The sequence below is a fragment of the Lichenostomus cassidix genome, chromosome Z (genome assembly GCF_008360975.1).
Source record: "Lichenostomus cassidix isolate B80296 chromosome Z, HeHo_3.0, whole genome shotgun sequence".
Taxonomy (NCBI): domain Eukaryota; kingdom Metazoa; phylum Chordata; class Aves; order Passeriformes; family Meliphagidae; genus Lichenostomus; species Lichenostomus cassidix.
In genome coordinates this window covers 37,642,891-37,658,053 of record NC_139511.1, presented here as the reverse complement: position 1 = coordinate 37,658,053, position 15,163 = coordinate 37,642,891, and the positions used below count along the sequence as shown (strand labels likewise).

Here is a 15,163-nt window from a genome sequence, read left to right as displayed (position 1 = left end):
GAGGGAGGAGACCAGAGAACAGCTGTGGCCATTGTTAAAAGATGCTGTGCAACAGGGCAGTGACATGCTTCACATAGAACATACAAACCTTGGCCCTTCTCCTCAGTAAAACAAGATTTGGGTTGGAGAAGATTTATGTAAATCCAAAGAAAATTACCAACTGCAAAATTATGCTCTTGCAGTTAAGCGATATCAAATGTATTGTTTTCCTGTTATGGTCTTCAAAGAGACTTCTGTGGTTCTGTATACCCCAGAAGCTACGAGTCCTGAATAACAACCACAGAGAACATTGTTCTTGAGAAAATTGCTTACAGATTAGAAACAGCCGTTTTGCAGTTCTGATCTGTTTATATCAAGTGTTCATGTAAGATTACTTGATCTCTTCATTCTACTTCTGTATGGATTTCCGGAAGCCATTTCCTAAATCTACACTAATCCTTAACAATTCAAGCAGGTTCTTTAAAAGCAGACTGATGACAGTAGTGTTTTATACATACTCAGACCTAACAGCAATTTTCCAGAATTCCATTGCCCTGGTGCATGGTGAGCCCACATGGTGTAACAGTCTCGGACTACCCACTTTCTACACCCTCATACTTCAAGTAGCATAGAGACAGTTCTGCTACAGAGGAAGGCAGATTTAACCCACAGTAATTACCACACTGCCACTGACAATGACTGTACTGGTGTTTTCATTTGGTATGAAAGTAAATCAGTGCTATAATTATCCTGTATTTTATCAGCAGACTAGTAAGACATAGTGAGCAGGGATGAACTGCAACTATGATGGGTCTCAAATGTTACTTGAGAGTTGCTTTTGGTTAGAAGTCCAGATTGTGAAAGTCTGCTTTGTATGTAAGTTTCTTCTATAGCCAGAAGAACCATAATTTCTTCCTGAACAAGTGGGAGGTTTGAGATGGACCAATCATTCCTACATATCTGCTGAAAGCATTTTGATTTTTCTTTCAGAACAGCAATGAGAACTAAGCAAAATCCCATTTATGACTCTAGTTATCTCTAGTTAGTTATAGAGTGTGTATTACTTGTAAAATTAGTTGAGAGTGTCAGGATTCGGATTTACATTCCTTCTTCCTGACTGGGTAAATACTTGATTCTAATCCTCACAGAGGATTAATAAAGTTCAATTCGAGAAGCAAGCTTCCCATAACCAGAAAGGGTGAATTCATTACTTGCCTCCCAGGAAATCTAGATTCCACTGGAATCCATGGAGCCCAAAAACAAGGACATGTATGTAAATACAGGACAGGAATATATAATGCACACTTATACAATGATATAAATACACATAAACAAAAGAGCAGTCAGAAACAGTCTTTTCTTATATTCCTCATCCCTCCGTAGAATAACCTCTGATCCTAGACAGCTTCTTCAGATAAAGGTCATTAGTGAGGAGAATTAAGCTTTCCTGCTCTTTCCTGACACTGTAACAGAGGCATTCCTGAATTACAGTGGATGAATCCAAGCCAACTTGGCTGATGGCTTCTTTTGACAAATGCACAGCTTTCCAGTAAAACAGCTCTCCCTACTCTTAAATCAGGGTTGGAAAAAAACCAGCATCTGTGCTGGATATTTGTTCATGTGTTGCAAGGATAGTAGATTTTGAATTTGATGCAAAATGGTGCACAGGCACATACATGCTCACCCTACCACATCAGGCTCCTGAAACATGCTCTTCTCCAGTCACAAAATGCAGAAGAGAGGAAATTAGTCAAATGCACCACTTTCCTAGAGTATCACTTCCCGAGGTTTCAAAGGAAACTTAATGGACTATTCCATTACTGAACAACTGTATTTTAGGGTGAGAGAAGGAAAAGCCCCTAAGAGGAAGGAAATGCTACTAGACTGGCCCCAAAATCAACCTTTCCAACGTCCCACCTCTAACATGGCGTGTTGGTTTTGCTTAGCCCAGAACATCAGCAAGGTATCTTTAGCATCTAAGAGAAATTTAAACCCTTCAAAAGCTGTTGCGGTAGGCCTGAAGAAGTGTCTGAAGAGTTGGAAGAAGACGCACCCCTGTGTTCCTGAGTTCGTCTTGCTTAGCCCTGTTTTTGTTAGTGAGTGGGGAGTGGCACAAAGATGGCTCCTGTGTGTTCTGTGTGAAGGTTTTAGAAGTTTTTCACCAAGTCCAGCAGAGCCAATCTCTGATGGCTCTGAAGATGATGGACATGCTGCTGGCCAAGCCTGGGCCAATTAAAGATGTTAGTTACGCCTATGTGAAAACATATTTAAGAAGAAATCAAAACAATGTGAGCACACACTTCTTTTTAGCTAGAGGAGGAGCAGGAGGAGGAGGTGAAAATATGTGAGGGGAAAACAACCTGGAGACACCAAAGTCAGTGGAGAGGGTAGGGAGGAGGTGCTCCAGGCACCAGAGCTGAAAACCCTCTGCTAGCTGTGGTGAAGGCCATGAGGGGGAGCAGGTTGTCCCCCTGCAGCCCATGGAGTCCACAGGGGTGCAGAGATCCACCCAAAGCCCATGGGGAGGTGCCCACGCCAGAGGAGCAGGTAGATGCCTGGAGGAAGCTGTGATCCAGCAGGAGTCCCAGTGGAGGGAAAGGCCTTGCTCCTGGCATGGAACAGCCTGGCCTCCGCTCAGAGGTCTGCACCCTGTGGACAAGAAACTCGTGCTGCAGCAGATTCAGGCAAACTGCTGTTCATGAGATTGAACGGCAATGAAGTTTGCAGAGGACTGTCTGTCATGGGAGAGACCCCATGGCTAAGTAGAGGACCCCTCTCCCTGATGGACTGGCCAAAGAAAAGCCCCCATACCTTGCCCCCCACCCATGCTGTTGGTTCGAAGGAGGGAAGAGGGTGAGCAGAGAAACAGTGTTTGTATGGTGGTGATGGACTGACTAAGAAAAAAACCTCATATCCTGCCCTCCCCAAGCTGTTGGTTTGAAGGAGGGAGGGGGGTGAGCAAAGAAATGGTGTCTTAAAAGGAAGTGGAGTGAGTGAAGAAATGGTGTCTTAAGAGCTCATTTTTACTTCTCATTTATCCTCCAACTCTGTTAGGTTAATAAATCACTTTGACTTTGCAACTTTAAGTTTTCAGCCTGTTTTTCCCTTTTTTCTCAGTGCATCTTCCTACTGGTCCCTTATCTCAACTCATGAGTTCTGTGTTTAACAGCCTTTTTTTTCCCCTCTTCTCCTGCACAGCTGCAACAGGGGAGAGCAGACAGAGCAGATGTTGTGGGTGCCTGGCATTTGGCCAGGGTCGAACCAGGACACACAGGAATGCCACAGTATTTTCCAAGCAGCAGCTGCTTCTGTCCGAGGAATGCTTGGAGACAGAACAAACACCCTGGTACTGGGTGGTGGGCTAGGCATTTGTTCAAAAGCAAGGTCATCCAGTTGCTTTTTAATCTACACAGACTGGGCATTACGGATGCCCCACACTTGCAGCTTCACCACCCACTGCATGAAAAGCACTACTTTCTGCTCAGTCTGAACTACAACTTGATGGCATTTGAAGTCCATCAGTGGACGCAAAACAAGCCTGCCTTGTTTCTTGCAGCCATAAACATTTTCTGTACCATTTGGGATCCTCAAGATGACTGTGATGGCTCCCCTCTGCTGACTGTTATCCAACTTGTAAAACACACTCTGGATTCCAGTAGAAAAGCTACTGCACAGCTTTGGTTTCCTTACTCTCTTCTGCATGCCTTTCCCAGCACTCCAAAACTCCAGTGGTAACCTACACAGTGCAATAAATAAAATAACCCAGTGTATTTCTAAGCTGCTTTGTAACTTTCGTCGTTCACCCCTGCGATACCACTGTCTAACCACATGGCTGCATAGCATCTCTACAGGCCATTGCAATTCCCAGTGTGAATGTGTTCACTTGTCTCCCTCACCTTTATCACTAACTCTTTCAGAAGAAAACTCCAAGACACTTCAGAATAAAGATTTTCTTTTCCAGAAGCCACTTTTACTCTTCCCCAGACACCACATTCTACCCCATGTCCAGCAGCAGTGCTAGTTCTGTAAACTTTTCGCCACATCTCCTGGTATGGATGACAGATTTAATTAACAGCTCCTACAAGTCCTTTAGACTCAAAACACCACAAGTGGATTGTGTGGGTCCACTTACCATTTGTCCGATGCCACAAATTTGAACATAAAAGTGGCACACCGTGCTTGGCAGAAGCAATATTTCATTCACTGAACTTCCTTAAAACTCCTGGATGAGCTCCTGTCATCATCTCTCAACATCTGCCCATCTTGCTAGCCCGTGCTGTAAACTCTGTGGCCAGCCCTTACAGTTTCAGTGCCTTTTAGTAACTCTGGCTATATCTGCTTATGGAAAGGAAGCATAATACTCCATTACATTTGCCCTTTTCTTACCTTTGAATTTTATTCCATTCATGCATGTGTTTTCACTCCCTGTAGGATTGAAGTAGAATGCAAGAAAATGCCACAGCATTCAGTAGCAACACCCAATAACAGGAGGCAGAAGTGACAACAAGATTGATTACTCACTTGAATCCTGTCTGAATATTCTGGGATATCTTTTTTAAAAACACATACATTAAAAAATAAATAGACAAACTATACCTCATCTTTTCTAAAGTATATGCGAAGACTGAATGCAAAGAGAAGAGAGACATTATCAAGGAAACGCATTTGTGTCAGAAGAGGTAAAAATAATTGGTTTATTATTTCCTCAAAGACTTAGGGTAAAGATTATTTCAAAATAAGTTAATGGTAATATCATTGATGCACATATTTTACATTCCATTTTTATGCAATTTGTGTTCCTCTAAGTCCTTCAAAGATTATTCTGGTGATATTTTGCTCAGTCATCATGTTTTGAGCAGCAAACCATTCCCTCACAGTAAACCTGCTACTTGAAGAACACATATTACCTTCATGACAGGTTCAGCCTGCTGAAAGTAATAGTCCTGGAAAGCTGATCTACAAACTACAGGCAAAAGCCTGCGCAGAAGAAGCAATTGAATACTCTCAACTATTTCTGCTAATAGGGAGAGAAGTTATATTACTAGCAATCAAAGCAGCATCAGCAACACAAGGAAAATACGCAGCAAAACAGTTTGCAAGATACTACACAGCAGCAACTGTACACACTTCTACGAAGTGGCTTTGTTCACATTCTTCACAAAGGAATCCTATGCCCCTGGCAAAGCTGACCTTTCAGGAGCACTGTCATGAAAGTCTAACCTCCTCATGTCTTCCCAACACTATTGAGTTTTGGAGGCACAAAGCCAAGGTGACGCAAAATTTGTAATGCTTTTAGAAATAAACGTCAACCTTTTATGCTTACAAATATATTTGGGAATGTATCTATTGGTGCATCTTCCTCTTTTTCTTAAGTTTTAAAACATTAGTATACAGGAAAGAAAGACAGGGGCCAATTCACATATGATAACAATGATTTACGGAGGAGGTAAGTGTTTTATTCAGAACTGCTGTTACTTGCAGCTTCTAGAATTTCAAAGTTATATAACAAATGCTAAAACATGCATTCAATGTCCATTTTCTCAATATCATACAATCATAAAATATTCTGCCACACCAAGACTGACTGTATGCCCATCAGCTGGAACATGTGAGCAACACTTTCTGTTGCAGAGCGCATCTTGGTAAACCACAGTCTCACAGAAAACTGTGGCTAGAAAAAGCCCTACCTTCTCTTCCTGATGTACTCTGTTGGCATTTTCCATTTGAAAGCTGTGCAAGGACTGGATTTTGTCAATCTGCTGTCGCTGCTTCTCTAGCTCCCCTTGAAATTCATTCTTCTTTTGTTCAACAGCACCCCTCTCTGCTGCTGCCCTGCGGACTTTGCCTTCCAGATCCATGACTCGACCCTGAGGAAGAGCAGATTAACCAAAGCAAATAGAAATGCTTCCCCCTTGCCAGACTCTTCTCCAATATATTCAAGGAATAGCAAATTTCACAGTTCTAACAATGCTGGTATCATCAAAGTCCTATCTTAGGCACACACACCTGAGACACACATCTCCCCAGTTTTATGTAAATTAACAGCAGTGTGTATTTTGTGGAAATACATACAGCTGAAATTTTGTGGCAAAATTTCAGGTACAGATAAGAAAAATAAAAGTTCAGTACTTGAGCTTAAAAACAAAACCAAAACATAAACATAAGAAAGAATACAGTCTACAATCTTTCTGAAGTGCAAGGTCAAATAATTTTTTAAATTTAACCCACAAAACTCTGACAGCTCTGCACTTCCCAATGTTGATCCTAAACTCATTCAGAGTGAAAACCCGTATCTCAAATCAACATGATTTCCTGGAAAAGCTAGAAAAGATAGAAGGAGGACAATACTGCCCAACTTTTACATGAACAACCGACATACGGCTAGTACACAAAGACATAAGAAAATTTTCATTCATAAATAGGAAGTCATTCTTCTTGACTTCTCAAAGAGCAGCTACAGTCAGAAGAAAATTCAACACCATCACATCCTGTACAAAACAGAGACATAAGCTGAGGCTTACAAAAACAGAGACACACAGGCTTTTGAGACATACAAAAACAGAGACATAGGCTAAGGAATCAAGCCTTATGTTTTCATATTCTTTTCCCCTTCCCCTCCCCTTCTTTTTTGTAAGTAACAATTTAGTTTTGCAAGACACTGTTTCTTAACATTTTGGGTTAAAATCATTCCTCAGCAGCAACTAGGAGTACAAAAACATGCAGGGGGGTGGGGATATCAACAGAATCTACCCTTATAAAAGACTTGGTGATTCCAGGTGGAATAAAAATTAGATATAACAAAAACTGTGCACATTCCAAGACTCCAAGAAAATCGACCACATCTCCTTACACCACAGCATGTAGCGTATTATGACCCACCTATTGTGCTTCTCTGACACAGAAAGCAGGAAAAGGGACAGGAGGCAGAGAAAAAAAAAAGAAAAGAGACTTGCAGTTTAGCTGGAAGAGCAAGGAAAAGCACTCATTCCATTTCTGCAATAATAGCTGCAAAGTGTTGCCAAAGTGCTGCCAACAAACAAATGGGTTGCCAGAGTGCTTTAGAAGCTACATCCATGTCTTCAGCTATGCTTTTATTCCATTCAGAGTGCCTGAGTATGCAGAAGTGAAGTGATTTTCAGGCTAACTTTGGCATAAATGTACAAGATGGTACAGTAAATCAGTAACATCAGAGGACCTTGTGTCTCTAGGTTACTGGGACCAAGATAAACTAGGATAGTGGCATATTTTTCTCACTATCAGCTGCCTCATGGCTGTGTAGCTGAATTCCAGCAGTATTGACACCGTTACTACCCACTGGTAGCCACCATCCTGAGGCCGCTGACTAAAGAGAAAGCAAGGGATGACCAAAGTCTCAGAAGTCATAAGGGAAAAACCAAGACATACCCTTAACCATATGGCTAGACACAAGTGTCAGGTTTGAATAGTGCCCACTCTGAGGTCAAACAGGAGGTCAACCCCTTCAATTGTCAACTCAGTACTGAAATTTGACTCTGTTACAAAGACGATACAAACCGACTGGTTAAACTTGGAAGGAGCTCTCATGAACCATGTGAAATCAACATGTTGCTAGTTTTTAGGTTACCTTGTTAAAAACAACTACTAAAGAAAAAAAAATGAAGTGTTCTGCAGAGATTGTCATAAACCAGAAAGTTGAGTCACATACCCTACTTGAGAATAAATGCTCCAGAAAGGATTAAAACCCAACCTCAACAGCCATAAAAAACATAGTTATCATCAGAAAAATAGCAGACAAGGTAATTATTCCATGTGACTTGCATGTCCTTCTTCAGAAAGGTCACTAGGAAACACAATCTCAGATTTTTAGACACTGTTTCTTGAAATACCTAGATTTCCTTGTACTAGGTGTGAAAGTATGCATACAATCTTATGGGTCATGTATGAAGACAAATCTAGGGAGATGAATATGCTAGTTTTGACTGGGGTATAGTTAATTTTCTTCCCAGTGGCTGGTATGGGGCTCTGGTTTGGATTTTTGGATTTGATCTTCGTATTATCTACCCTGGATGAACACAGGGTTGATAATATAAAGACGTTTTTGTTACTACTGAGTAGGCCTTTCAAGAGCCAAGGTATTTTCTGCTTTTTGTACCGCCACGATGGCAAGGAAGATGGGGCTGGTTGGGAGGGCACAAAAAAGAGAGAATGGCATCTGTCACATATTTAATGTGAAACAGCACAAGACAGCTGAATGCTTTGTGTGAGCAGAAGTAACAAGCATCACACAGGCAGGTGTGTTCCTCTCATGCACAAATAGGCATTCCTCTCATTCCCCCAGTCTCCCACTATTGATAAGCAAGAACTGTAAAATTTGTGGAAGTTCCGACAGCAAGCTGAAGCTCCTGGCTTGCCACATGCAGGCGGAGCATCCTTCTTGTGATCTATGTTTATTACCTGCACAAGTACAAGGTGGCATGCAGAGCAAAAGGAATGTTACCTGCAGATCCATGCTGCGAGAACTTGCAATCCAGTAATTGAAACCCAAAATAATGATGCATGCCACGAGTGCAGCCATGAGGAGTGGTGGAGACTTCATCCCACGACAGCTGTTTCCTAGTCCTACCATTTCAAGAAAAACACAAATCCAAAGAACCACAGCAAGTGTGGAAACCTGCAAATTAAAAAGGACACATTATACTGCATCCCCCACTACAGCTATTTTATACACACACTAAAACTTCGCAATAATGCAACGGCTCTTAGCTGACAGGCCTCCATCCAACAAGGAAGGTAAATATATTAGTGTTGACCTGTCTGGGTATTTCCATTTGAAAGACAAAGAAAGGTTACTGCACACTATTAGCTTGTGTATAGAGCTTCACATAGTCTTGAGGGGGATGTCTTGAATACTCATAACAATATAATGAAAATCTGCAATAAACAGAACCAGCCATCCTTTTAAGACACATTCTACCCAAAAAACTAAGTAGACAACACTGGGCTAGAGGATAGATTCCATTTTACCTAATTTAGTCAGAAAATTTACTTCGTCTTGCTGTTTGAGCAGTAATTTGCACTTTACTTCCTAAAATTGGGCAGTTTCAACTTACTGCATCTGATACTGCTATTGTAACTTCTTGTTTCCAAGCTTGTAAATAAATAAATTAATCAGATTGAACCACATTATTTAAAGGATAACCTAAAAAAAAAAATTATTATAAATATGAGCAGACACTCCATTGATTTCAATACTACAATTTCATTAAGTGTTCTCCATTTTGATCCTCAGCTGCTTTCTCTGCTCCTACAGAAAATAAATAATGAATGAGCAGTACCAGGGATACTCCTGGTCGTTATTGAGACTTGTGTTATTTCTGTGAAACAGCCCATGTTAAAAGATAGGCAGGGGCAAAGGGCAGTTGCAATTGTCTTTGAAACAGGCTATATTCATTTTATAATGTGGTAAAATCTGGTCTTAATAAGCCTAATGGTACCTAGCTTTATGGATCCTCAAACTCCACTAGTAATCTTGGGTGCAGTTTGCGAACTGAGAAACCCTTTGTTCTTTCTTCACTCCTGCAGACAAAAACTAGCAAAAATGAGCACAGAAGACCAGGCAGACAGCAAATATATACACACCACAAGACACTAGTTAAATCTAAAATGGGTACAGTTACTAGTAATATATTGTACAGTCTCTCAAGGTACATGCTTTTAAGCAAAGCAGCCTCTTCCCTATGGTTGCAATGCACAATGTTTTAAATGTTAATAAATGTTAGCAACTCTCAAGGGATTTACATGTGAACACACACTGTAAACACAGGGGAAGAGTGTGAGGCCAGCACTTCACAGGTACCAGAACTTTGGATTTTACCATACGTCCAGTACTTAAGTTCTTCAACAGCTCATCTATACCTAAGCGTGCACACGCATCCTCTGCAAAATTCCCCCTCTGCAGTCAAGATATAATCTATCTTCTCATCTTTTCTCAGCAGGCAGGGCACAATACTGCCAGACTCACGAAGGTTTCAAATCTTCATTTGTGTGTTCATTTGAAAAGTTTGCTAATTTGTATTTGAGGATGGAATATACAGAGTATGTAAGAGTAAAATGTAGCTTCCTGAAAATGTTGCCTCTTCATACACACACAAACACACCACAAAACAATCCAACAAAAAGCATACAAAAAAGTCTGACACCTGAGACTTGGATTTTTTGCCTAAAGGAAACCTCAGCTAAGGAGAAAAGAGCACAGCTCAGAGGGCCACATGCAGATGAGCTAAGGTTAACACTAAGAAGCACAGGCACGGGGAGGAGCCATGTTTTTTGTCTCTTGCAAAGCAAAAAGTTAGGATGCAGTAGATTAAAATACACATAGACACACGCGTAAATTTCCAGTAGAATGCTAAGAATTGCAAACATCTTGCACAGACTATTTTCCTGCTGTGCCATGCTGAGAAGAGCACCTGAGAAGTACAGAGCCACCATGCCTTGCGCATGATCCCTAAAAACTGAGAACCACAGATCTCCAGAGCAGCAAAAATGAGAGCAGAAAGGGCATGATTAGCACCGCCACCTCAGCTAAGAACAAGAGAATTGATTTACTTCTACGTACTAGAATAAAATACTGTATTTCAAAAAACGTCTGTCAGAACCTGTCATGAAGTCATTCATATCCCATTCTTTGCTGTAAGACTATTAGTTGGTACACTTGAAAACATAGAAAAACTACTAAATATAGCACTTTATTCCAAGTGTGACTCGAATAAATAACTGGTATTAAAGCTGTCAAAAATAAAAAACCAGTCCACATTGTCAGCAGTAACAGCTTGCACTGGAATGTATCTACTGGGTAAATATATGGGACTAACTGTTCAGCTCAAAAATTTTCAGAGGTTAAGCAACTATATTGTTCAAAGAAAAAATTATTAGTTCACCACGCAGCTTAAAGCACAGGCGCAAAACCATGTAAAAAAAAATTCCAGTACACCTAGATAGTACACAAATCTGGCAGCATCAGCACCTTTTCTGCTATTTTCAGCTATTAAAAACAGGCAAGAAAGCGCTGATTTCACTAAAGCACGTTTGACTTCAATACATTTCTCTTTCTGGAAAAGCCACTGTTTGAACTCAAATAATTTATGTAAATTAGGAATACGTTTTTATACTGAACCGAAGGAAATGCAAAAGGAAGGGGAACGACATGAAAGACACAGAAGGATCTTCCATTCACATAATGCAGACCCAAAACTTACATCAGTTGCAATATTGATATTCCCTCTCTCATCAGTTTAAAAATAAAAACTGTTTAACTTTCTGCCATGGACATACACACTCATGTATTCTGGAGAAGAGATAAGCAAATCAGCTCAATGAGCACATTTACATGAAAATATGTTTGCACATGCTGTTTTCCAGGAAACATCTGGTCGGCACAGTTATTTGAGTTGAATTTAAAATAAGTTTCTGATTTTATGGGTAAGAAAATAATTTTATGGAACATGAAAGAATCCATCTTTCCCCAATGTCCATGTCAGATGCAAAAATAAGCACATGTGTAAAATTCCTGACTTCCGAACAGCAGATTTCATCTTTCTGCTTTGCCAACATGGTGGGTCTTCACTGAGAGGGAGATGTTTTAGACTCTAAGATATTCAAGCAAATTAACATACAGCTTAGTTTTACATCGCATGGTGAGCAATTCTTTCCTTTACTGAACGCAGCTGAAGCAGGATAACTGGTATTCAGCAATCTTCCACTACAGCTAAGTAACAACCTTGTCAACCAAGCCTCAAGACTGACACATCAGGGGTGAAGACAAAACAAAATTATGCATTTCAGACTCCCAGAAGGAAAGCCAAGTCTCTCTGCTCACAGGGTCCAGCTCTGTGTACTTGCATAAGACCTGCCTAACAGGAACAACCAGAAAAGATGAAAAATTCAATAAACACACAGTAGGCAGAGTAGGAAGAAGGTTCCCTTATCCCCCATCAGCAAACCTGCCTATGAGCCACCTCCTCTGCCACCCAGCCACTGCATGGTACAAAGCCAGGATAAGCCAGAGCAGCATCTAAAGACCAAGCACAGCTGAAGCGCCCACTGAAAAGCAAAGGCACACCTTCTTGAAGGTCTCAGTACTTGAAACTCTGAGTAAGGACAAAACCTTACTAAAACAAGACAAGGGAGGGGGAAAAAAAAAAGGCCCCAACAAGGATCTGAGGGCTAATGTACAGCACAGCGGTCACACAGTCTTATTCCAGCCAGACTGGACCACAACAGGGAAACCTCCTCCCATCAAGGGAAGCCCTCAGACAGACAGTGGTGCTATCCCCACCTGTTCCAGATTACCTTCCAACTTCCCAGTGAGCTTCTGGAAGAAATTAATTTTTTGCAAATATTGTCATGAAATTCCTATGTCTGACTGCCTGAATTCAAGCATATTGGATTAACCAAGCAAGTTAATAAAAACTTCTTCAACTGACAAGTTAGTTAGTTATACTCAGACATGACTAAATCAGACTAAAAGATACTAGAAACTGAGTTTCATTAAAAAAATATTAAATTGGAAAAATAAGTAATTTGTTAAAAAGTGAATCAGAGAGCAAATATTTGTGTGCCCAGTCTTCCAAAAAAAAAAAAAACCAAACCAGTGGCCATTTCTGGGTCGGTGGAAATGGAGTGCTGAAAAAAATGTGTCAAAACCTTTCAATTTTCATTTTATAAATTGTTAATACACAGTAGTGATTAACCTTGAAAGATAAATCCAGTTGGTTCTCACTCACAGCAGGATCTTACTTACAAGAATAACCATTTGACAGTCAATTCAGATCTCAGGTCTTCCTTTTCTAATGTATTTTAAACCAGTAGTAACAGATCAGAAGACTATGAAAATACAAAAAATGCACTATCTGTCCAGGAAAGACTACTGTTACTACTTGTCCACTAATTATGCTTCAGCTCAAGAAGTCTCTCTTCTTTCAAATTACTAATTTACAAGAAGCTGATAACCAAACACCCTCAATGCCCTTTATCTGATTAAAGAGAATTCCCAAACAGAGATGGCAAAACAGATACTAAAGGTTTAAGGTAGGTATCCATTCCAACCACAGAAGTTGGCTAACAAAAAATAACTTGATAAAATGTTCTAGAATCCTTGGACACGTTTCTGGACATTCTGCCTAAGTGTACTTTTAAAAAAACAGTACCACCACCTACAAATACTGTGCATGAAAACAAAATTAAACAAGCAAACTTATACACCTGAACTATCTCAGAAGTTAGTCAGACTGTTCACTTATTTTCATAAATACATTTTGTTGCTGGTATTTTTCCCATACCACATGAACTGGCTTGTTAAGACCACAATTAACAGGACATCCACTTACCTTAAACCAAGATTAGGAAACAGAGTACAGTAAGTTTAGATATGTGAAGAGAAACCCACTAAATTGCTACCATTTCTCTACCACTGCAAAAACTACACGTATGGCTTGACTGTAAAACATGCAGACCTCCCACTAAAGAAAAAAAATTCAACATTACAAATAGTTCTTCAAGAGCAAAATGCTGTTAAGATTTAAGATGAAAATCCATTCACAAAAAGTCAATTCAAGAGCAAGATTTTCTAAAAAGGGAATCCAATAAAGTAAAGCAAGGCGAACCTCCTGGGCGCAGGCGATAAGCACAGCGCTCACTGTGTACTCAACAGCCGAGCCGAAATTTCCGAAGAGGTGCGGGTAACCCTTTTCCAAGCAGAGGCGGGAAGGCCTCTGGACTTTGCAAAGCTATCAGTGCCCGAGCAGGGGTAAGGCCTCCGGAGCTGTGCCCACGGGGAAGGACAGGGAAGCAGGGCGAGGCTGCGGCAGGCTGGCTCGGGACGGGAGGAGGCTGGTGACAGCCTCAGGTCACCGCCAGCCCTGCGGGACACCTCGGAATGCCACCCAGCCCGACCCTTCCCGGGAAGGACAGGCGGGACGAGGTATCTCACACCTGCATTGATTTCTGACGTTATTATTTCTACCTTCGCTACGAATATTCAAGGATGCTTCCGGCTCAAGACGCTTAAGAAGGAAGGCTGGCTGAAGAAACAAGAAAATGGGACGAAATTAAATGCTATCAGTGTCCGGCAAGCACGCCAGCTAAGCGCTGGCAAGCCGGCCCGGTAGCTGTGCGAGCGCTGCCGGCGGCGAGCGGGAAGTTCCCGCGGGACAGAGCCCGCCCGGGCCGCCCCTCGCCGGCCTCACCGCCCTCACCGCCGGCTGCCGCCCGCCGCCACGCCGGGCCGCCGCTCGCCCCCGCCGGCGCCAGCCGAGCCGAGCCCGGCGGGGCAGAGCCGCGGCCGGGCCCCCCTCACGTCCGCCACCCATCCGACCCGCCGGCGGCCTCACCTCTCCGTGCCCCGGCCGAGCCCGAGGGCGAGGGCCGGTGCCGCACCTCCCGCTGCCCGCACCGCCCGGGGCCAAGGCGAGAGGCGGCAGGAGAGCCGGCGGGGCGGTGCGCGGGTAAGATCCGCCCCGTCCCGCCGGTTCCTCCGCCCGAGGGGCGCCCTGGGCTGAGCACTGCGGTGTGTTCGTGCCCGCCAGCAGGAAAACCGCGGGACAGCAGCTACCGCAGCACCTACCGTCCTGTCCTGCACCGCCGTGCCGCGTCCTGCACCGCTCTGCACTGCCCTGCGCCGCTCTGCACTGCCCTGCACTGCCCTGCACTGCCCTGCACTGCCCTGCACTGCCCTGCACTGCCCTGCACTGCCCTGCACTGCCCTGCGCCCTCCTGCACTGCCCCGCGCCCTTCTGCACCCTCCTGCACTGCCCTGCACTGCCCTGCACTGCCCCGCGCCCTTCTGCACCCTCCTGCACTGCCCTGCGCCCTCCTGCACCCTCCTGCACTGCCCTGCGCCCTCCTGCACCCTCCTGCACTGCCCTGCGCCCTCCTGCACCCTCCTGCACTGCCCTGCGCTCTCCTGCACTGCCCTGCACTGCCCTGCACTGCCCTGCACTGCCCTGCACTGCCCTGCGCTCTCCTGCACTGCTCTGCACTGCCCTGCGCTCTCCTGCACTGCCCTGCGCCCTCCTGCACTGCTCTGCACTGCCCTGCACTGCCCTGCACTGCCCTGCGCGCTCCTGCACTGCCCTGCGCTCTTCTGCACTGCTCTGCACTGCCCTGCGCTCTCCTGCACTGCCCCGCGCCCTTCTGCACCCTCCTGCAC

General features: G+C 43.3%; 1 protein-coding gene across 3 annotated transcripts in view; it reads right to left on the bottom strand.

Annotated features, from left to right (window-relative positions):
• Positions 1-14,528, bottom strand: part of GOLM1 (golgi membrane protein 1) — a 35,879-nt gene extending 21,351 nt beyond the window's left edge. Inside the window, exons 1-4 of one of the 3 annotated variants that reach the window (XM_085042634.1) lie at positions 14,346-14,528; positions 9,453-9,534; positions 8,456-8,629; positions 5,667-5,846 (exon numbers count right to left, since the gene is read on the bottom strand). In XM_085042634.1, coding sequence (XP_084898760.1) covers positions 5,667-5,846; positions 8,456-8,584 — 309 coding nt within the window. In that variant the 5' untranslated portion in view covers positions 8,585-8,629; positions 9,453-9,534; positions 14,346-14,528. Of the gene's footprint in view, positions 1-5,666; positions 5,847-8,455; positions 8,630-9,452; positions 9,535-11,213; positions 11,380-14,345 lie in introns of those variants that run through there. The other 2 variants (XM_085042633.1, XM_085042635.1) reach the window with 2 other exon arrangements.
• Positions 14,529-15,163: the final 635 nt, after the last annotated feature.